At 34.3% G+C, this 23,710-nt stretch overlaps 1 protein-coding gene across 1 annotated transcript in view; it reads right to left on the reverse strand.

Moving 5' to 3' along the window:
- Positions 1-2,169: 2,169 nt before the first annotated feature.
- The window catches only part of LOC101349662 (phospholipid-transporting ATPase IB-like), a 188,367-nt gene continuing 166,826 nt past the window's right edge, over positions 2,170-23,710 (reverse strand). The window contains exons 31-34 of the mRNA XM_023740918.1: positions 14,471-14,532; positions 12,289-12,345; positions 10,285-10,392; positions 2,170-2,262 (exon numbers count right to left, since the gene is read on the reverse strand). Of these exons, the coding sequence (XP_023596686.1) occupies positions 2,170-2,262; positions 10,285-10,392; positions 12,289-12,345; positions 14,471-14,532 (320 nt within the window). The remainder of the gene's footprint in view (positions 2,263-10,284; positions 10,393-12,288; positions 12,346-14,470; positions 14,533-23,710) is intronic.

Here is a 23,710-nt window from a genome sequence, read left to right on the forward strand (position 1 = left end):
TTACAACCAAGAAAATCCTGTGGAACAGTTCTACTCTGTAACACACGGGTTGCCATGAGTCAGAATGGACTTGACAGCAATAGGTTTGGTTTTTGTTTTTTTAATAAGATATAACGCAGCAGAGACTACCAGAAAGATGTTTCCAACCAAACCAAACCCACTGCCGTCGAGTTAATTCTGATTTATAGCGACCCATAGGATTTCCAAGGCTTTAATCTTTTCAGAAGCAGACTGCCACATCTTTCTCCCATGGAGCAGCCGGTAGGTTCCAACCACCGACCTTTTGGTTAGCAGTGAGCACTTAACCACTACACCACTAGGACTCGTAAAAAGAAGTTTACCTGTATTTTATTGAATATGCAAAGGTATTTGACTGTGTGGATCATAGCAAATTATGGATAACATTGTGAAGAATGGAAATTCCAGAATATTTAACTGTGCTCATGCAGAACCTATACATAGACCAAGAGGCAGTTGTTCGAACAGAACAAGGGGATACTGCGTGGTTTAAAATAAGGAAAGATGTGCGTCAGGGTTGTACCCTTTCACCATACTTATTAAATCTGTATGCTGGGCAAATAATCCTAGAAGCTGGACTATATGAAGAATAACACAGCATCAGGATTAGAGGAAATCTCGTTAACAACCTGCGATATGCAGGTCACACAACCTTGCTTGCTGAAAGTGAAGAGAACTTGAAGCACTTAGTGATAAAGATCAAAGACTACAGTCTTCAGTATGGATTACACCTAAACATAAAGAAAACAAAAGTCCTCACAACATCATGATAAATGGAGAAAATACTGAAGTTGTCAAGGATATCATTTTACTTGGATCCACATGCCCATGGAAGCAGCAGTCAAGAAATCAGATGATGTATTGTATTGGGCAAATCTCCTGCAAAGGATCTCTCTATAAAGTGTTAAAAACAAAGATGCCACCTTGAAGACTAAGGTACGACTGACCCAAGCCATGGTATTTTGAATCACCTCATATGCATGCGAAAGCTGGACAATGAATAAGGAGGACCGAAGAAGGATTGATGACTGAATTATGGTGTTGGTGAAGAATATTGAATATACCATGGACTGCCAGAAGAGTGAACAAATCTGTATTGAAACAAGTACAGCCATAATGCTCCTTAGAACCGAGCATGGTGAGACTTCATCTCATGTACTTTGGACAAGTTATCAGAAGGAACCAGTCCCTGGAGAAGGACATCATGCTTGGTAAAGAAGAGGGTCAGCAAAAAAGAGGGAGACCCTCAACGAGATGGATTGACACAGTGGCTGCAACAATGGGCTCAAACATAACGTTTGTGAGGATGATGCAGGACCGGGCAGTGTTTCATTCTGTTTTACACAGGATCACTCTGAGTCAGAACTGATTACATGGCACCGAACAACAACTGCCCCTGAAATCTTATGTCCACTTACAGTATAACATGAATAAATATAGATATTACAAACTTATTGGTACTGTTTCCCATCTCCCGTTGCTAATTTTGGTTGACAAGTTAAGATGAAGGTTTATTAAAGTCTCTGGTATGATAGTTCTTATTGCAGATGGAATTACTGAAAAGATCACATACACACAGACAGACAGAGAGAGAAACAGACAGAGAGAGGGATTTCAGGGATTTCTACCACTTTAATTCTTTATTTTCTGCTATAGTTGGGAAAAAAAATATTGGGATCGTATAATCTAATAGTCAAATATCCTGAGAGAACTATGTTGATTCTTACTTCAAATGTTGTGAAAAAGTGAAGAATTTTTTTTCTGATTTGAATATTTCTTCCTTTATTATGACTTTTTAATCTGTGATTCTCTGATATCAGATTCTGACTCCTGTAAGGTAGATGCAAGTTACATAAGTCACACTGCCAAAGAATGAAGAAATGGGCCTGTTTTCAGAAATAGTCATGAACTAGGTAATATCAGTACCAAATTTCATATACTCTCCCATGCATTTTGACTCCGTCTTTCTTCTCTAAACTGACTACTGGTAAATCCCCAGTGGCAAAAAAGCAGAAGGCATTTACTTCTTTAAAAAACGTCGTGGTATTAAGTATCATAAGGTGGCACTCAGTTTAATTTGAAAGACGTATAATTAGAAAAGCATAGTTAAGAATGAAAATATGTTTTTTAGTTACCACCTCATGTTTCAACTTACGATTTCCAAAGTAGATTTTGAATCAGGCAAGCAATGGGGACGATGAATAAACCCAGCCAGAAGTGTGGACAAACCAGGACCATACTGATCTGCAAAGCGACAGAAATGAACAGTATTTAAACAAGAATCTTTCAGTTTGTCAATATTGGGTACCAACGACAGCTGTCAGTTGTCTCCTATCCACCAAAACCTGGAGATGACAGAAAAATACAGTCACTCATATGAACATGGAACTACTAAATCAACATAGGTACATACAACCTAAATATAGCATTTCTAACTTAATTTAATAGTATGTTCTACAAATAACAAACCAAATAAATATTTTGACCATTTTATAATTTTTTAGTTTGATCTTTATTATTTCCTTTCTGCTTAGTTTCAGTTTCATTTGCTTTTCTTTCTTAATGTGGAAGCTGAGGCTGTTGATTTGGAAATTTTCTTCTTTTCAGATAAAGGTGTTCAGTGCTAAAAACAATTCCTTTGAATACTGCTTCAGCAGCATCCCCCAAATTTTGATATTTCATATTTTCATTTTCATTCAGTCCAGAATACTTTCTTCCTCTTTGATTCCTTTTTTGACCAATGGATTATTTAGAAGTGTCTTATTTAGTTCTCAGATATTTTGGGATTTCCCACTTGTTTTTCTGCTACTGATAATTTAATTTCATTGTGGACAAAGAAAATATTTTGCATGATTTGAATCCTTTTAAATTTATTGAGACTTTCTTTGATGTCCGAATATGGTCTGTCTTGGTCAAGGTTCCTTCTGCCCTTAGGGGAAAAAAAAAGTAAATTTTGCTGTTGTTAGGCAGAGTGTTTTATAAATGTCAAATTTGGTCAAATTGGTTGATACTGTGGTTTAAGTGTTACACATATTTACAAATTTTGGTCTACTTTTTCTATCAATTATTGAGAGAAGAGTTTGAAGTGTACAAGTAAAATTTTGGATTTGTCCATTTATTCCAGTATTTTCTATCAGATTTTGCTTCAGATATATTGAAGTTCTGTTGTTTGGTGTACAATCATTCAGGATTATTATGGTCCCTTGATAAATTGTCCCCCTTATCATTATGAAATGACTTTTTTCATCCCTGATGATAGTCTTTGCTCTTAAATCTCCTTTATCCAATATTAATGTAGTCACTCCAGCCTTCTTTTTACATTGTTTTACTTTTAAGCTATTTGTGTCTTTAAACTGAATGTAGTTTTCTGGTAGGCAGCAATCTGAGAATCTCTACCTTTTGATTTGAAGTTTAGATCTTTTAATGTATTTAATGATATGGTTGGATTTAATTGTACATTTTGCAATTTGTTTTCTAATTGTCCCATATATTCTTTTTTCTCCTTTTCCTCTGTTTAGCTTTGTCTTGGGTTAATTTAATTTTTTTATGAGTTTATCTCCTTTGTTGGCTTATTTGCCAACTCTTAAGTTATTCAGTGGTTGCTTTAGGACTAATAGGATATAGCTTTATTTTATCACAGTTTACCTCTAAGTATAAGAACCTTGCAGCATTACAATTTCCTTTCCCCCCGGTTTATGTGCTATTGTTGATTGTTGTCATACATTTTAATTCTGATTACAAATGTCCGACTTATGTACAGCCCATAGTTACAAATCAACCCCTGTAAAGCCTATCATATGAAAAATTTGAGGTACATACAATGGTTCGTAATAACAAACAGGTGCTACTTTGCAATGCACATCAAAATATTTTTATTATTAATACTGTATTATTATATTCAAGATGTTTTAGTGTATGTGGAAGTGTTTCCTTAATGTTTTTATGTTTTTATGCATAGAAAGGTACACTATATACTAAGACAAACATTTGACTGACTGACATTAGACAGGAACCATACCTAACTGCTCCAACTTACATACAAATTTGACTTAAAGACAGACCTAGGAATGGAAGTTGTTTGTAATCCAGGGACTGCCTATGTACATTTTAATTTTTGCTCCAAACAGTCAATCATATTTTAAAGAAATTTTAGTATTAACTTTTTTTTAAAAAAAGCCTTTTATGTTTGCCCTCATAGTTGCCATATCTGGTGCTCTTTTTATGTGTGTGTATATCAAGATTTCTATCTGGTATAATTTTTCTTCTGTCTGAAGGATTTCCTCTAACATTTCTTGCAGAAAAGACTGATGATTAAGATTTTCATGTATTTTATATTTCTGAAAAAAAAATTGTTTCACATTTGATTTTGAAAGATGTTTTTACAGGATATAAAATTCTAAGATGATTTTTTTTTCTTTCAGAGCTTTAAAGATGTTGTTCCACTGTTTTCTTACTTTCAGTGTTTCCAGTGAGAAGTCTGCTGTCATCTTGATTTTTTGTTCCTTTGTAATGTATCCTTTTCCTCTGGTTATTTATTTTTTATCAGCAATTTGATTATTATGTGTATCTGTGTCATTTTTTTTTTACAGTCTCATTAAGACATAGTTTACATACCATATAATTCACCCATATAAGGTGTACAATTTAATAGACTTTGGTATATTCAAAGAGTTGTGCAATCATCACCACAACTTAAGTTTAGAACATTTTTAGCACCCCAGAAAGAAATTCTGTAGACATTAGCACTCATTCACCATTACTGCTTCCCCATCCTACCTCAGACAATCATTCTGTCTCCAGACGTGTTTTCTAATTCTAGACATTTCACCTAAGTGGATTCATACAATACATGATCTTTGGTGACTGGTTTACTTTTTTCAGTTAGCATAATGTTTTCAAGGTTCATCCATGTTGTAGCATGTATGCCTTTTACTGATGAATAATATTCTATTGCATAAGTATACCACATTTTATTTATCTATGCATCAGTGAATGGACATTTGGGTTGTTTCCACTTCTGGCTATTATGAATAATGCTGCTATGAACATTGGTGTAAAATAATGAGGTCAAGAATATTTTCATGTGTTTAGTGATTATATATCATTTTTTGAGAAATGTCTATTTAAATCCTTTGTTCATCAGTTAATCAGGTCCTTTGTCTTTTTTTAATTGAGTTGAAGAGCTTGGCTACTATCCAAAAATCAGCAGTTCGAATCCACCAGCCACTCTTTGGAAACCCTATGGGGCAGTTCTACTCGTCCTGTAGGGTCACTATGAGTCAGAATCGACTCAACAGCCATGGGTTTGGTTTTGTTTTGGTTTAAGAGTTCTTTATATTCTGGATACAAGTCCCTTGTCAGCACATAATCTTCAAATATTTTATTCCATTTTGTGGGCTATATTTTCACTTGCTTGATAATGTTTTGGTGCCATATCTAAGAAGGTTTTGCTTAACCCAGGTTATAAAATTATACTCTGTGATAGTTAAGATTGTGTGTCAACTTAGCTAGGCCATGATTCTCAGTGTTTTGGCAGTTGTATAATGTTGTGATCACTTCCCTGTTGAAATCTGATATGTGATCACCACCATGATGGAATCTGCTGAGTGGTACCAGCGGGGGCGGGGCCTGTGTTGGCTCACCGCCCACTCAGCATTCATCTGTCTGCCCTCTGCTGCCTACTTCCTTCCTGTTCGCCTTGCCAAGGCTTTTGGCTTGTTCTGGATCCTGCAGCTACCTCTTGTCATCTGACCTCCGGTTCTTGGGACTTGAGCTAGCAGCTTACCTGCTGATCTTGGGATTCATTGATCTGCACAGCCTGTGAGAAAGTGTCCTAGTCTCTGAACTGCTGATCTTGGGTTTCCCAGCATCTACAGCTACATGAATCAGGAGAAGCCTTGCAGTCTTGCCTGCTGATCTTGGGATTCGTCAACCTTCACAGCCTGTGAGCAGGAGCCCTGTTCTCCGACCTTCCAACCTTTGGCTGTGTGAAGTGGGAGAGGCCTCTATCCTGATCCATGGACTTGGGATGTTCCAGCCTCTACAGTTGAGTGACCTGTTTCCTTGATATAAATCCGCCTCTCTCTCTATGTATATATATTTATACACTTTACTGGTTTTGCTTCCCTAGAGAACCCAGCCTAAGACATACTCCTATATTTCTTCTAAGAGATTTATTGTTATAGTGCTTACATTTAGTTCTATGATCCACTTTTAGCTACTTCTTCTGTTTAGTGTGGGGTAGGTGTCCAAATTGATTCTTAAATGTGAATATCTAGTTATTCCAGGACCATTTTTTGAAAATTCTTTCCCCATAGAATTGTCTTGGCACCTTGTCAAAAATCAACTGACCACAACAACAAAATAAATATGATTTAAAAAAAAAAATCAATTGACCAGAAATGTAAGGGTTATGTCCAACCTTTCATGTCTAATCCATTGATTTATATGCCTATCCTCGTGTCCATACCATGCTGCCTTGATTATTGTAGCTTTTTGAAAGTTTTGAAATCAGATAGTGTGAGTCTGCCAACTTGTTATTCATTTTCAAGATGGTTTTGGCTATTTGTATCCCTTGCATTTTCATATAAATTTTAGGATCAACTTGTCAGTTTCTGGGGGAAAAAAGCTGAGATTTTGAAAGGAATGTTACTGAGTTTGTATATGAATTTGAGAGTATTGCCGCTTTAACAGTGTTGTCATGGATTGAATTGTGTCCTCCAAAAAAGTGTCTGTCAACTTGGCTAGGTCGTGATTCCCAGTATTTTTTGGTTGTCTATCATTTTGTAATCTGATGTAATTTCCCTACTTGTTGTAAATCCTATCACTATGATGTAATAAGATGGATTAGCAGCAGTTATACTGATGAGATCTACAAGATTAGATACTGTCTTAAGCCAGTCTCTTTTGAGATATAAAAAGAGAAGCAAGCAGAGAGACATGGGAACTTCATACCACCAAGAAAGCAGTGCCAGAAGCAGAGTTCGTCCTTTGGACCTGAGGTTCCTGTGCTGAGATGCTCCCAGACCAAGAGAAGACTGATGACAAGTACCTTCCTCCAGAGCCAACAGAGAGAGAAAGCCTTCACCTGGAGCCAGTGCCCTAAATTCAGACTTCTAGCCTACTGGACTGTGAGAAAATAAACTTCTCTTTGTTAAAGCCATCCACTTGTAGTATTTCTGTTATAGTAGCACTAGATAACTAAGACAAATGTTAAGTCTTCTGATTCATGAATATGGGATGTTTTTCCATTCATTTCGATTTCTTCAATTTCTTTCAACAATATTTTGTAGTTTTCATGTACAGGTCTTACACTTCTTTTGTTAAATTTGTTCCCATGTATTTTATTCTTTTTGCTATTACAAATGAGATTCTTCATTTCATTTTCAGATTGTTCATTGCTAGTGTATAGAAATACAATTTAGTTCTGCATATTGATCTTATATGTTGACACACTGCTGAACTTGTTTATTACTTCTAATCATTAGTTAATTACTTATGAGTTTTTATATACAAAGTCACTGTTATCTGTGGATAAAGACAGTTTAAGTTCTCTCATTCCTATTTGAATTCATTTTATTTTATTTTATTGCCTATTTTCTCTGTCTAGAACCTCCAATAAAATTTTTAGTAGAACTGGTGAGGGTAGACATTCTTGTCTTTTTCCTGATCTTAGGTGGGAAGCACTCCATCTTTCTCTATTAGGCATGATGTTAACTATAGGGTTTTCAAGTTGAGGAGCTTACTTTTTATTCCTAGTTTGTTGAGATTTTTTTTTTTTTTTAAGAAGTGTGTTAGATTTTATCAAATGCTTTTTCTGCCTCTATTGAGATGATCATGTGGGCTTTTTCCTTTATTCCATTAATTCAGTGTGTTACCTCAATTGATTTTCAGATGTTAAACCAACTTGCATTCCTGGGATAAATACCACTTGGTCATGGTGTATGGTTGTGTGGTTTTATTCATGTTTTTGTGCTTGAGATTCATAGAGCTTCTTGGAAATGTCAAGCTTCATCAAATTTGGAAAATTTTAGGCAATCATATCTTTAAATATTTTTTCTGTCCCCACCTTTGTCTCCTTTTCTTTGTGTCTGTGGACACAATTATGCATACAAAAGGCTAATTAATCTTGTCACACAGCTTACTGATGCTGCTTTTTATTTGTTTACCTGTTTTACTTTTTTCTCTCTGTTTCTTTTTTTATTGTGGTGAAAATATACACACCAGTAAAACTTTCACATTTATAATACCATGCTATTGATTACACTTTTCATGTTGTGCCACCATTATCACTAATTATCCTTTTCCAAACTATTCCAATACCATTGTGGAATAAACTCAATGTCCTCCAAACAAAAGCTCCCCCTTTCCCCCTCCCTCCTACGCCTAGTAACCATTAATAATCTTTACTCTCCATATATATGCTTATTTCATATAAGTGAAATTATACAGTATTTGTCCTTTTGCAACTGACTTATTTCACTCAGTAAAATGTTTTCAAGGTTCATCCATGTTGTGGCATGCATCAGAAATTCATTTCTTCTCCTTGAATTTCTTGTGGGTATTTTCTGTTGTCCTATCTTCAGATTAACTTTTTTTTCTTTCTTCTGTAATTTCTAATCTTCTATTAATCTCTTGTGGGTCTATTACTGTTTGTTTTCAGTTGGTTTTCTAGGCTACCAGTTATTTTTAAAGTGTATTTCACAATTCTAACTGGATTTCTAACATTGTAAATATGAAAATTTTAGAGGTATTTGATAGTGTTTTCTTTCTCCCAAGAGTTTTAAGGATTTTTTTAAGCAGGCAGATAGAATATCAGGGAAAGACTTTGATTGTAACAAGGTGGTTTGAAGCTTCTTTAGTCGTGATTTGCTTTCCTTTTAATTTCAGCCATGGAATTGTTTCCCAGGGTGTTATATTTTCTCCTAATTTGAGGGTTTTACTTTTGGACATGACTTTTCTGGGGTCTCAAGAAAACCCTGGATCCTTGCCAAGGCCACTCTAACTTGGCAAAACTTGACTTCACCTTCTATCTCCCCAACATGGGGTGGGTGCTAAATATCTACTCAGTTCTCCGCCTGGCAGCTGTTTCTTGCTGAGTTTCTTAAAGTCTCACCTTCCACATGCAGTGTTTAAGAGTCAGTCCAGGAATTGAGGGGATTTTGTGTACTGACTTTGGATCTCACTTCTGTGACTCCCTCTTCTTGAGCACTTTGACCCTGAAGTTTTGACTATTTTAGCAGCCTAGGACTCTGAACTCTAACTCCTTGGTCCAGTAAAATCATTGCATTATTTTGGACTCTATGCCCTTGGACTGCAAGCTGAGAAATATCCTTAGGATGGATGTCCAGGATGGACATGGAGCTTTCTCTCTGTTGGTTTCTTGACAATGCCTTAAAACAGTTATATTCTTATATTTTGTTCAGTTTTTATTGCTGTTTTTGTCAGGTTATTCCAATACCAGCTGCTTGGTCATGGTTGAATCTCTCCCATCTCTACAGAGAAAGGCAGAGGGTGTAAAGGATTGATGTACTGTGAATAGACCACAGGGATAGAGCTAGGGAACTCTGGTCTTGCATTTCTTCATTCGTTAACTTGAACTGACTAAGGTTACTTCTAGTCCTAATACGGTGGAATTTTGTGATCCATTTTGTAAGTATTGAGGGTCTGATGCCCCACAATAGGCATACACAAAATAGAATTTATAAATCTTCAAATAAGTGAAAAAGCTAAAAAAAAATATAGCCTCTGAGGTTTAACATATGTGAAATAATAGTGTCTACGTAACTTTAAAATATTTAGAAACTTACAGAATGCATTACATATGGAGCACTTAGGAATGACTATTCTGGTTAGTTGGACATTTTAAATAATTTTTTTTTCTTATTTACCATGCATGGATCACTATGCATCAAATAATTTCAACACACAGCATATTACATGAAAAATATAATTACAACATTAGCTTTTTCAGATGCTTTGGAAATTACAGCTTTTATCAGTTATGCACAGAAGATACAAACTGTGGAAAGTCTAGCTAATACAGATAGTTTGAAGTAATGATATTTTAGATAAAACAATTTCTATTTTAACTAAAAGTTCAACCAGAAATTAGTTGGATTAGCAACTACTTCTCATTGCATTGCATTTTATCTTTCCTTCCCAAATTATTTTGAAAGTAGGTAACATCAGCTCTTACTGTTAAAAAAACGTAAGTTTTCATGAGGAATGAATAGCATACTCACCAATACAGTTAACAGAACTAACCTGTCCTCTCATATCTGGAGCGACAGGAATGGTGGGCCAGAAGTAAGAGTATATTGCAAAAAATGCCATCCAGATTATTATGCTTCCCCAAATTGCCAAATGACTGAACTGCAGAAAGAAGGGTATCATAGAAACACAGAAAAAATTATTTAACTCTATCAACTAACAAAATACATTCTGTCCAGGTCATATGTTCTTATGTGAAGATAATTGATAAGTTTTTAATTACTTGATAATTGAGACTTCCTTTCTAATATCATTCTCAGAATATTTGGCTTTGGACTCAAGGGACCATTCAAAGCATCTAAGTCAACAGTACTTTGGTCACTCCAAGCCAAGTGTCCTTCAGTGTCTTCAGTGAAAAATAGTCAACTCCCAATCAGAAGGGATTCACACAACTTTTGGGTTCTATAATGAGGTTATCTGCTTTTACCTACTTTCTTCAGGATAAAAAAAGTTGAACATAAATCATTAAGAGGGATAAGAATTTGACTCTATCATACTTGTTCTGTGGAAGTAGTTCTGGATTAATGACAGAAGTTCTGATTCTTAGATTGGTTGAAACTGGAGGATTAGCTGCATATCAATTATGTATGCAATTCTAGTAGAGACTGTTAGCTGGAAGATTAGTGTCCATATCTTGGTATGGGAACTTGGGATAAATTTTATGGTAGTAAATACTAAGGAGGTTAGACCTTTCTGTTTATGTGATCTGTTGCTTTGTACAGTTTGTGTTAACAGAGTAAGGGAAATGACTGGAAGACTTATGTTCTAAGCTTGACTAGGTGCACCACTCTCCTGGTCTCTAATTTACTGTCTACATACAATAAGGTGAGTAACTTGTTGTTATTATTAGTTGCCATCAAGTCAATTCCAAATCATGGTGATCCCATGTGTTACAGAGTAGAACTGAGCTCCATAGGGTTTTCTTGACTGTAATTGTAATGGAATCAGATCGCCAGGACTCTTCTTCTGCGGTACCACTGGGTGGGTTCAAACTGTCAGTCTTTAGGTTAGCAGTCAAGCATAAATTGTTTGCACTCCCCAGCTATACTAGATGATTTCCTAAGAGCCAAAGTGCTCTTATCCTATCAGATACTGCTCATTACTTAATCATGTCTCAACAAAAAATTGAGAAAAAATTTATTATTTCTCTAAAGTATTTGTTGATATCTGTTTATGAGTCATACATTCATTTAAATTATTGATAACTTCATTTAAAAAGACTTAAAATTCTGCCTAATTGACCAGAAGTTCTACTTCTAATAATATCATAAGGAATTATTACCGATATCTGTAAAGATGCAAGTACATGTATGTTCAAAACAGTACTGAATATATAGTTTATAACAACAAAAGTTAACACAATTATTCTAAAATAGTGTAAATAATAAACATCCATGTGATGGAATATTATAGTCATTAAATTAGGTATAAAAATTAAATATATGGAATAATGCTAAAGAGCTATTACTACATGGAAGACACAAGTTACAAAATAGTGGGTATGTTATGATCCTATCTTCATATAGTCGCTATGAGTCGGAATCGACTTGACGGCAGTGGGTTTTTTTTTGGGGGTTTTGTGAAAAACATATACACATACATAGAATAAAGACTGAGATAGCAGGAGCCAAAATGTCAGTTGTCATTGAGATTAAAAGGTATGGGCAATATGTATTTCCTTCTGTTTTGGTATTTGTTAAACTTTCTATAATGATTCTATACTTGGATATTAATAATAATAATGAATTAAGAGTCTCAGTTAGTGACATGCTAAATTGAACCTACTTCAAATGTAGAGCAGGAAAATGAATATTCTAAAGATGTGAGATGGTTAATATACCTTGGTGCAGTTTAAATCATCACTTGACTGTGCAAAACAAACAAAAAAGTAAAATATGGAAACTAGAAAAGCACTTATTATCTCCCTAAGAGTTAAAAGTACATCATAGTATACAAACAACTATACTGCATTGAGGAGAAATCCTAGAGAATACTTACTATGGTCCAAGACAGTGTCTCCAAACCAGCTTTCAGACAAACCGTAACAACTACATACTATGCAAGGTGAGATGGGAAGGAGAAAGAAATGAGAAAAATGTGTTAAAATTTTCTGTTACAATCCATGTCTCCCCATTCCCTTCCTGATCCTCCACCCCAGTTCTTCTCCATGTCTGTTGAACTCTGAGATCATCAGGTTGCTAAGTGTTTTGTACGTTTTTGTTCTGGGGAACATGCAGTGATTTTCAATAAATGCTGTATTGGGTACATTATGATCCTATCTTTATAGGGTCACTGAGTCGGAATCCACTTGATGGCAATGGGTCTTTTCTTGATTTTGTGAAAAACATATACACATACATAGAATAAATACTATTTTTAGTTGTGTTTGATAGACTATTTATGCCAAAAATTAGGTCCCCTAGTTTTGTCCCTTTAACTTATCACTAAAATCACATACTTATGTAATAAGCTCTCATATTTACCTCCTTTGTAAATAGCATAGAAGATTTGATTCTACCTAAAATCTGAGTGCTGTTGCGAAAAAACACAATTAGGCGAGGTAGAGTGAAACTATTATAAATCTAAGTGTTTTTAAGTTATTCTTGGTCTTTTGCATTTCTATACATATTTTAGAAAGAGCTCATCAAGTCTTTGGGGATATTGATTGAGATTAAAATAAATCTGTAAGTCAATTTGAGGAGAGTTGACTTTCTTGTAGTATTGAGTCATCCAGTCAATGAACATGGTATATTTCTCTATTTAAATGTTCTTAATGTGTCAAATAAAGTTTGATACTTTCTCTCGAAGAAGTCTTGAACATCATTTGTTAGAGTTACTTATATGTCCTTCATATGTTTGATGCCACTGTAAAATAATTTCTTTAAATTTTTTTGTTTTCTGAATAAATGTTACTAGTATATAGAAATAGAATTGATTTTAAAATATTGATCAGTATCCAGCAAACTGTCAAACTCTTTTATTAATTATAATATTTTTATCTGTAGTTTTTTTTGTATTTTCTATATATACACTCATATCATCTATGATTTAAAACAGATTTTTTCTTTTCCAGAGCTTATACTTCTTATTATTTCTTATCTTGCTGCACTGATTTGTAACTCCACTACAATATTGAACAGAGGTGGGGATATTGAGCATCCTTGTCTGATTCTCAGTCTCACAGAGAAAGCTTTCAATATTTTATTGAATTTGATTTTGATGCAGGTGGGTTCTTATGCAGCAACAGATAAATGCTGAAATGAGTGTTTAAAATTCTACTTTTGAAGCAGTCTTTGATTATGTCCACTTCTCTGTCTCCAGTATTGGCATTCTAGAAAGCCTTCATTATCTCATCTAAGCTCTTCCAAAACCCATTACCTTAAAGCCCCCAGCAACTGATCCTATTTATCTCTGCAAGTTCATCTTTGCCATTACCCTGAGCCTTCCTTGCATAGTGTGCATTGTGCTTTTTGTTCTGCTGGCTTTTTAAATTCCCTAAAAGCTCCAAGGTTGACTTCACCTTACTGGAGGTTTACTCCATTCTTCCATAAGACCTATCTTTCCTTCCAACTCACTAACTTTTAGAATCAACATGTCAAGACAGTTGGGTTAGTGATCTTCCCATGATGAGCCTGCCAACTCTCCTCGTGTCTCTCCTTTAACATCACATTTTGAGGTTTTTAGCATTGGCCTACTCCTCTTTTCTTCTTCAATTGCTATGGCGAATCACTTCGCTATTATTTTTTATTGTTGGTGTTACTATTTTTGGTTATTTTTTAAGTCTTGGGAGATTGAGATTCCATGAGATCAATTTACTCTGATGTTTTAACTAGGAATCTCATGCAAGTGTGTGGGTATATATGTAAGTATGTATTGTCCTTCTTGCTAGAATGTAATTGTTGTGTACATGACAAAGCTCATGTTAAGTGAAAAAACAAATGTAGGACAGTATCCTCCTACTTGTGGGAAAAAAAAGGCAAGGGTAACGTACGTTTGTGAATGCACTTCATACTTCTAGAAAAATATTTAAGAAACTACTACACGGCCACAATAGTTTCTTCTGGGGAGGAGTACTGGAGTGCAAGAAAGACTTAAAGTTCATGGGATACTGTCTTATAATACTTTATTTTTTTTAATTAAAAACTAGGAACATTGATTTAATTCAAATGAATGAGCTTACCGTATAAATAAAATTTCCAAGAAACAAATAGTCTGTAGTGTAACCATTTTGTAAGACCATATCTGAAAAGTGAAAAAGTCAATTTTAACTTTATAGAATCTGAAAGAGAGATTTGGAATTTACTTTTACCAAAGGAACCTATACTGTTCACCAAAAATGTATTTCTAAATATTTTATTGTGTTTTAGGTGAAAATATACACAGCAAATTAGGTTTCCATTTAACAATTTCTATACAAATTGTTCCCTGACATTGGTTACAATTTTTACCATGTGTCACCATTCTCATTATTTTCATTGTTTGTTCTGTTTTCCATTGATCTAGCTTCCCTGCCCCTCCTTGCCTTCTCATCTTTGCTTTTGGGTAAATATTGACTGCTTGGTCTCATGTAGTTGATTGTTTAAGCAAGCACATTAACCATGGGTGATATTGTTTATTTTATAAGCTAATCAATTATTTGGCTGAAAGATGATCTCTTTTCATTTGTTTGTTAGTTGCCTGAATGTCCTCTTTGGTGAAGTGTCTATTCATGTCCTTTGCCCATTTTTTGATTGGATTGTTTGTCTTTTTGTTGCTCAGTTATGGATGTTTTCTATATATTTTAGAGAGTAAACCATTATCAGATATGTCATTGCCAAAGATTTTCTTCCCAGTCTGTAGGTTCTCTTTTTACTCTTTTGGTAGTTTTTTGATGAGCATAAGTATTTAATTTTTAGGAGGTCCCACTTACCTACTTTATCTTCTGCTGTTCGTGCATTTTTAGTTGTTGTGTTTGATAGACTATTTATGCCAAAAATTAGGTTCCCTAGTTTTGTCCCTGTGTTATCTTCTAGGAACTTTATAATTTTAGCTTTAACATTTAGGTGGTTGATCCATTTTGAGTTAGTTTTTGTGTATGGTGTGAGGTATGGAGCCTGTTTCATTTTTCTGCAAATGGATATCCAGTTTTGCTAGCAGCATTTATTAGAGACTGTTTCTTCCCCCATTTAATGGACATCGACCCTTTGTCAAACATAGCTGCCTACAGACGCATAGAGTTACTTCTGGGTTCTGAATTCTATTCCATTGGTCTATGTGTCTATCATTGAACAAGTACTAGGCTGTTTTGTTTACTATGGCTATATAGTAAGTTTGAGATCGGGAAGTGTGAGGCTTCCTACTTTGTTCTTCTACTTCATCACCAAAGAAAACTTATCAATTGTTGACCATAGTTCTAAACTGCTCTGTCACTGACAATAAGGCTTCTTTTTCACAATTGTGACATTTTCCCCATCTCAACTCTCTCCAAAGATATATGAATCAACAAATAAATAAATTTCAAGAAGTACATGAATGTGATTATTAAACTTAGTTTCACATGAAACTAAACCATCTGACCATAAATTGAAAGTTTAAATAGTCCAGTGAGTGATGATACTAACAACACTGGGAATTAAGGACTTGCTTTTCACATTTATCACATTATTCCCTTTCCAGTATTACTAAAATAAGAGCCTAACAAATAATTGGAAATTATGATAGGATTTCATAATTCTCTTCAGCCATTGCTAAATCTGCTTTAAAACTTATGAAGTTCATCCTGTTTGAAGGGTCAATCGTATCTCAAGATTAGGAATGATTTCTTCAGATGTTCTTTTCAGTGTTTAAATTCTCAAATATAAATTGATGGTCTCTGGTCCTGGTTGATATACAAATTTTGGCATGCAAATTCCTGGCTCTAATACCAGTTCGGATAATACACTCATGTATGTGAAGATCATTTATTATTTTCACCTGAGAGAGTTACGCCTTATTAAAATCCTTAAGGCTTATTCCCTTTCCTAAATCCTAAATATACACACTGGTATATTTAGGGCATCTGACTGAAGGAAACTATAGGTAAATCTGTGGGTCAGGTTAGACCAGCTAGGAGAGTGACAATCATGGGTCTGGATTGTGTATACACGTAAACTTGATGAGATATATTGGAAGTGGGATGATTACATAAATGAGTATAACGTAATTAACTAAAAAGAGAAAGAAAGTTACTGCATAGGAAGGTAATGTTTGGTTATAGTGATCAGATGTATTCAAAAAGGAAAGAGAAAAATTACAAGCTCTGTGGGAAGGAGGGGAAACTTTCAGCAGAACATGGTGTAAAACAGAAATTCCATTCCTTCTGGACATCATACAAAATCAGCTATGGAAACAGAGAAAACCTCCATAAAATCCATGTTCAGGAAAAACCCACAAAACCCACTGCCATTGAGTTGATTCTGACTCATAGCAACCTATAGGACAGAGTAGAATTGCCCCATATGGTTTCCAAGGAGCGGCTGGTGGATTCGAACTGCTGACTTTTTGGTTAACAGCCGAACTCTTAACCACTGCACCACCAGGATTCCATGCTCAGGGAAACTAGGAGACCAATAATCCACAGATTCAGAAAGCTAATGAAGGATCCCAAGCAGAGAAGGTCAGCACAGAAACTGTCCGGGGTAAATAATAGTGAAAGCTCTGCGGTCTGAAGTAAATACCAAGCTGGCCACAGATCTCAGGAAACACCAGCAAAAGTACATTCCATGAAGGAATCTCTGCAAACAGCTGTGAAAAAAACAATCTAACTAATTCCATGAAGAATAACATAAAGGAAGCAGGTAAAGCATCAATAAAAAGAGGCTATAAGAAAAAAGGCAGAATGTTCTATTTCATGATTTGTGTGGTTATTATTCATTATACCATAAATTAATGTTTTAAGTATAAAATATGATTTAAAGTGGTTTAAAAGCACATGAGTGGAAAAGAACAATAAAACTTACCAAATGAAGAATACAAATGAAGATTTGTGTGGTTATTATTCATTATACCATAAATTCATGTTTTATGTATAAAACATGATTTAAAGTGGTTTAAAAGCACATGAGTGGAAAAGAGCAGTAAAACTTACCAAATGGGGAAATATGCAACAAAATCCTGTTATAACCAGCCAACAAAGAAATGAATGGAGAAGAAGCTATAGCAAAAAGACTTGTTTGTGACCATTTGATATATATACAACTGTAGAATTAAGACTAAAAATACAAGAACAAACATGAGGTTAGAATAACCAATCTTATTATATGCCCTGATAATGTAGAAATGATGCAATTTAAAAAATATGTAAGAGTACAGGTACAGGTGAAGTAGTTAGGAAGTAGCATAAGTCTGCAGATGGTCTCATCTATAATATCTGAGAGCCAATAAAGAACATTCAAAGGTAACAAATCAAGTAATGGAATTATAAGTATATTTAACAGTATAAAGGTATGCCATACACAAGATAATGAGATGCTGGAGAAAAGGGAAGGGAGAAGGAAGGAAGAGAAGTGTGATCATTTTTGTCATTATTCATATTAGGAAATTAATGGATTTGTCTAAAGAAATAGAGCATTGTTTATATAAACTTATAATAAAAATAGCCATAAGAACAATAATTCAAACCTTCTTGAATATCTGAATACACACAATAAAGCAAAGAAAAGCAATGACATAATTAAATGTTAGAAAAATATATTAAAATAAGAAATGCAAAATCATATGAGAAATCCCAAATGAAACCTATCTTTTAAAAATGAATTTCAGATAGTATGGCAAGCCAAACTCAGTCCTACTCTCTATATAAGAGACATCTAAAAAAAGTAATTTGGGAAGTTTGAAAAATAAAAGGATAGATAAAAAGATACATGGACATACAAATTAAAAGCAGGAGACATGACACTATTATTAGTTATATTAGTTAAGAGATATTAAAGTCAAAGAAATTAAACAAGACAAAGAAGGTCACTTTATAAAATCAAACGGTACAAGTTGCAATGAATATAAAACAGGAGTATTGGTAAAACAAATAAACATTTCTAAATCATAAATTGTGAAATAAATTTATAACTAAGGCAAACTAATATAATAGTAGAAGACTTTCTATGTTTTTAATAATTTATTTTATTTGTTGTTGAGAATATACACAGTAGAACATAACACCAATTCAACAGTTTCTACATGCACAATTCAGTGACACTGATTACATTCTTCAAGTTGTGCAACCATTCTCACCCTCTTTTTCTCCTAATTAACACAAACTCACTACCTCCTTAGCTTCCTATCTAACCTTTCGAGCTGCTGTTGTCAGTTTGATCCCATATAGACAGATCTTAAAAGAGCACAATGCTCAAGGCAGACATTCTTTACAAGTTAAGCTAAGCTATTGTTTGGTTTTAAGAAGGTTTTAGGAGGTATTTTTGCCTTAAGGTTTAAAGATTATCTCAGGGCATTAGTTTCAGGGGAGTAGCAGAAGACTTTCAATCACCTTTCTCGGTCCATGATAGGTCAAGTGACAAAAAGTAGGCAAGACCAAGATTTCTCCTTTCACCAATGAAGAAGTAATAGAATTTTCTCCCTTTCTATAACCAATTAGAAAACTAGGCAAAATATATGAATTTTTTTTTCAGGCATTAGATAACAAGCAGAACAGCATTGTGACTCCTGAGAGAAAGGCAACAAATAAGATGAGCTCTGGAGGTAATTTCTGGACTACTGTGTGGAGCACGGAAGCTGACAGAGAGAGCTTAATGCTTTTGTTGAGTTGATGAGACAGAGACTGGACTTTACAGGGCCAAAGTGGCAAGAATTTGAAGAGCATAATAATGGAAATTAGGAAGCTATGCAGGGAACGAGCTTCAGAAATTCATATAAGTGTCCTCATAAGTCATTACACACGTGTATTAAGAAATCCCATAAGGCCAGCAAAGAGCAGCTACCATGGAAAAACCAATTACCACAAAACTGAACACTGAACAATTGCCAGATCTAATATAAACTGGGAATTGATCAAATTCCCATGAACCAAAGTGAAGAGACCTTGCTCACTTTAATAGGGGAATTAAGTTAGTCCTAGAATAAAGGATACTCTAGACTGTAGGGTCGCTATAAGTTGGAATTGACTCAATGGCAATGGGTTTGGTTTTTTGGTTAGACTCAACTTTAAAAAGCTGAAAAACAAGTCATGAAAGGATTAAGCACTTCCATAGATAACTTGGCTGCCTGCCGAAACAAAGTCTAAGTATTTAAAGTATTTAAAAACATTTAGCAACATAAAATCACAATGTCCAGCACTTACTGAAAATTATAAGACATGTAGAGATAAAAAAAAAAAAAAAAGACTAATAACTAGTAGAAAACCTGCAATGGAAACAGACACAGAAATAACATAGATGTTGAAATTAGTAGAAAAGGTCTTTAAAATAGTTATTATAAGTATTAAAAATATGCTCCAGAATTTGAAAGGAAACATGAAAGCAATGAAGAGAAAATGGAAGAGATAAAGAATCAAATAGAATTTCTAGGGACAAAAAATATAAACACATGGAAGGAAAATATCACTGAATTATGTTTAGCAGAAGAGAAACTGCTAAATAAAAGGTCAGTGAACTTAAAGATGTAGCAAAAAAAAATTAATAATGAACCAGGGAGAGAACAAAGAAAGTATAATGAACATAGAACTGGGACAATGTCAAGGGTTCTAACATATGTGTAGTTGAAGTCCTTGAATGAGAGAGAGACAGAAAAAATATTTAAAGAAATGATGAGAAAACAATTTTTGAATTTGATGAAAGCTATAAGCAAACATCTAAGAACTTCAAGCAACTTCTATCAATTAAATACAAACAAAATCACACCAAGACCCATCACAATCAAATTGCTGAAAATAATCAATAAAGAGAAAAATCTTAAAATGATACAAAAATAGAAGACAAGTCACATAAAGAGGAACAAATATAAGAATTACCACAGTCTTCTCAACAAAATAAACCAAAGACAATGACTGACATTTTTAAAGTGGTGAAGAAAATGAATTATCAACTTAGAATTCTACACCCAGCAATAATTTTTTTTTTCAAAACTGAAAGCAAAAAAAAAATAAATAAATTAGACAAAATTAGAAAGAACAAAATAAAATCACGTTAATAGAGGAATTAACTAAAATTTAAAAAAAGGGAGTCCTCCAGTTAGAAAATCAATAACATCAGATAACAACCCAAGACTAGAACACAGGACAGAGCAACCAGATATCAACCCAGATAGGGAAGTCACAAAAATCAAAGCTAAAACACTATAAATAGGGAAACAGAGAAGTCAATATGTAAAAGATGACAACACTAAAAAAGAGGGACTAAAAAAATGTACTCATAGATCTTTCATATGGAGAGGAAGTCAAGACAACATAAGGAAATAAAAGATTGATTTAAACTTAGAAAAATAAGGATAGATATTAAGACAACCGCTAAGGAAACTAACAATTCTACACATCAAAATTAAAAAAAAGAAAAACATAAAGGCACAGCAAGTACAAAATCAACAACAATGAAGAAGATGAAAATACATTAAAAAAAGACTCAGCACAGAAAATTAAGTGGACAAAGAAATTGTCAACAACACACAAAAAAAAAAAGACATCAAAATGACAGCACTAAACTCATACCTATCAATAATTATGCTGAACATAAATGGACTAAAGGCACCAATAAAGAGACAGAGACTGGCAGAATGGATTAAAAACATGATGTGTCTATATGCTGCCTACAAGAGACACACCTTAGATTTAAAGACACAAACAAACTAAAACTCAAAGAATGGAAAAAAATATATCAAGCAAACAACAATCAAAAAAGAGCAGCAGTGGCAATATTGATCTCTCACAAAATAGACTTTAAAGCAAAATCCACTACAAACGATAAAGAAGGACACTGTATAATGATTAAAGGGTCAATACACCAAGAGGACATAACCATAATAAATATTTATGCACCCAACAACAGGGCTCCAAAATACATAAACTCTAACAACATTGAAAAGAGAGAGAGACAGCTCCACAATACTAGTAGGAGACTTCAACACACCACTTTCGGTGAAGAACAGAATATCCAGAAAGAAGCTCAGTAAAGACATGGAAGATCTAAATGATGCAATCAACAACTTGATCTCATGGAAATATACCAAACACTCCACCCAACAGCAGCCAAATATACTCTTTTCCAACGCACATGGAACTTTCTCCAGAATAGACTACATATTAGGCCATAGCAAGCCTTAACAGAATCCAAAGCATTGAAATTTCACAAAGCATTTCTTCTGACCATAAAGCCATAAAAGTAGAAATCAATAACAGAAAAAGAAAGGAAAAAAATCAAACACATGGAAAGTGAATAACACCTTGCCCCCAAACTACTGGATTATACACGAAATTAAGGATAGAATAAAGAAATTCACAGAATCAAATGAGAATGAAAACACATCCTACCAGAACCTTTAGGACACAGCAAAAGCAGTGCTCAGAGGTCAATTTATAGCAATAAATGCACAGATCCAAAAAGAAGAAAGGGCCAAAATCAAAACATTAACTCTAAAACTCAAACAAATATAAAGAGAGCAGCAAAAGAAGCCCTCAGGCACCAGAAAAAAGCAAATAATAAAAATTAGAGCAGAATTACATGAAATAGAAAATAGACAAATAATTGAAAGAGTCAACAAGACCAAAAGATGGTTCTTTGAAAAGACCAACAAAATCGATAAACCACTGGCCAAACTGACAAAAGAATAACAGGAGAGGAAGCAAATAACCCAAATAAGAAATGAGATGGACGATATAACAACAGACACAACCGAAATTAGAAGAATCCTAACAGAAAACTTTGAAAAATTGTATTCCAACAAATTTGAAAACTTAGAGGAAATGGACAAATTTCTAGAAACTCACTATCTACCTAAACTAACACAAACAGAGGTAGAACAATTAAATAAACCTATAACAAAAGAAGAGATTGAAAAAGTAATTTAAAAATCCCCAACAAAAAAAGCCCTGGCCCTGACAGTTTCACTGGAGAATTCTACCAAACTTTTCAAAGAAGAGTTAACACCACTACTACTAAAGGTATTTCAGAGCATAGAAAAGGATAGAATACTCCCAAACTCGTTGTACGAAGCCAGCATAACCCTGATACCAAAACCAGGTAAAGACACCACAAAAAAAGAAAATTACAGACCAATATCCCTCATGAACATAGGTGCAAAAATCCTTAACAAAATTCTAGCCGATAGAATTCAACAACATATCAAAAAAATAATTCACCATGACCAAGTGGGACTCATACCAGGTATGCAGGATGGTTCAACATGAGAAAACAATCAACCTAATCCATTACATAAATAAAACAAAAGACAAGAACCACATGATGGTATCGATGCAGAAAAGGCATTTGATAAAGTCCAACACCATTCATGATAAAAACTCTCAGAAAAATTAGAAGGGAAATTCCTCAACATAATAAAGGACATTTATAGATAGCCAACAGCTAACATCATCTTAAATGGAGAGAGTCTGAAAGCATTCCCCTTGGGAACGGGAACCAGACAAGGATGCTCTATATCACCACTCTTATTCAACATTGTGCTGGAGGACCTAGTCAGAGCAATTAGGCTAGGAAAAAAAAAAAGATAAAGGGACTCTAAACTGGTAAGGAAGAAGTAAAAGTATCTCTAGTTGCAGATGATATGATCTTATACACAGAAAAGCCCAAAGAATTTTCAAGAAAACTACTGGAACTAATAGAAGATTTCAGCAAAGTATCAGGATACAAGATAAACACACAAAAATCAGTTGGATTCCTCTACACCAACAAAGAGAACTTCCAAGAGGAAATCACCAAATCAATACCATTACAACAGCCCCCAAGAATATAAAATACTTAGGAATAAATCTAATTAGAGATGTAAAAGACCTATACGATGAAAACTACAAGACACTACTACAAGAAACCAAAAGAGACCTACATAAGTGGAAAAGCATACCTTACTCATGAATGGGAAGACTCAACATTGTGAAAATGTCAATTCTACTCAAAGTGAACTATAGATACAATGCAATCCCGATCCAAATTCCACTGGCATTTTTTACTGAGATGGGGAAACAAATGACCAACTTCATATAGAAAGGGAAGAGACCTTACTGAAGAAGAAGAACAAAGTGAGATGTCTCACACTACCTGATTTTAGAAACTCTTATACCACCACGGTAGTCAAACAGCCTGGTACTGGTACAACAACAGATACATAGACCAATGGAACAGAATTGAGAATCCAGACATAAATTCATCTACCTATGAGCAGCTGATATTTGACAAATGCCCAAGGTCCATTAATTGGGGAAATGACAGTCTCTTTAACAAATGGT

Source organism: Trichechus manatus, unplaced genomic scaffold (genome assembly GCF_000243295.1).
Source record: "Trichechus manatus latirostris isolate Lorelei unplaced genomic scaffold, TriManLat1.0 scaffold00168, whole genome shotgun sequence".
In the NCBI taxonomy this organism is placed as follows: domain Eukaryota; kingdom Metazoa; phylum Chordata; class Mammalia; order Sirenia; family Trichechidae; genus Trichechus; species Trichechus manatus.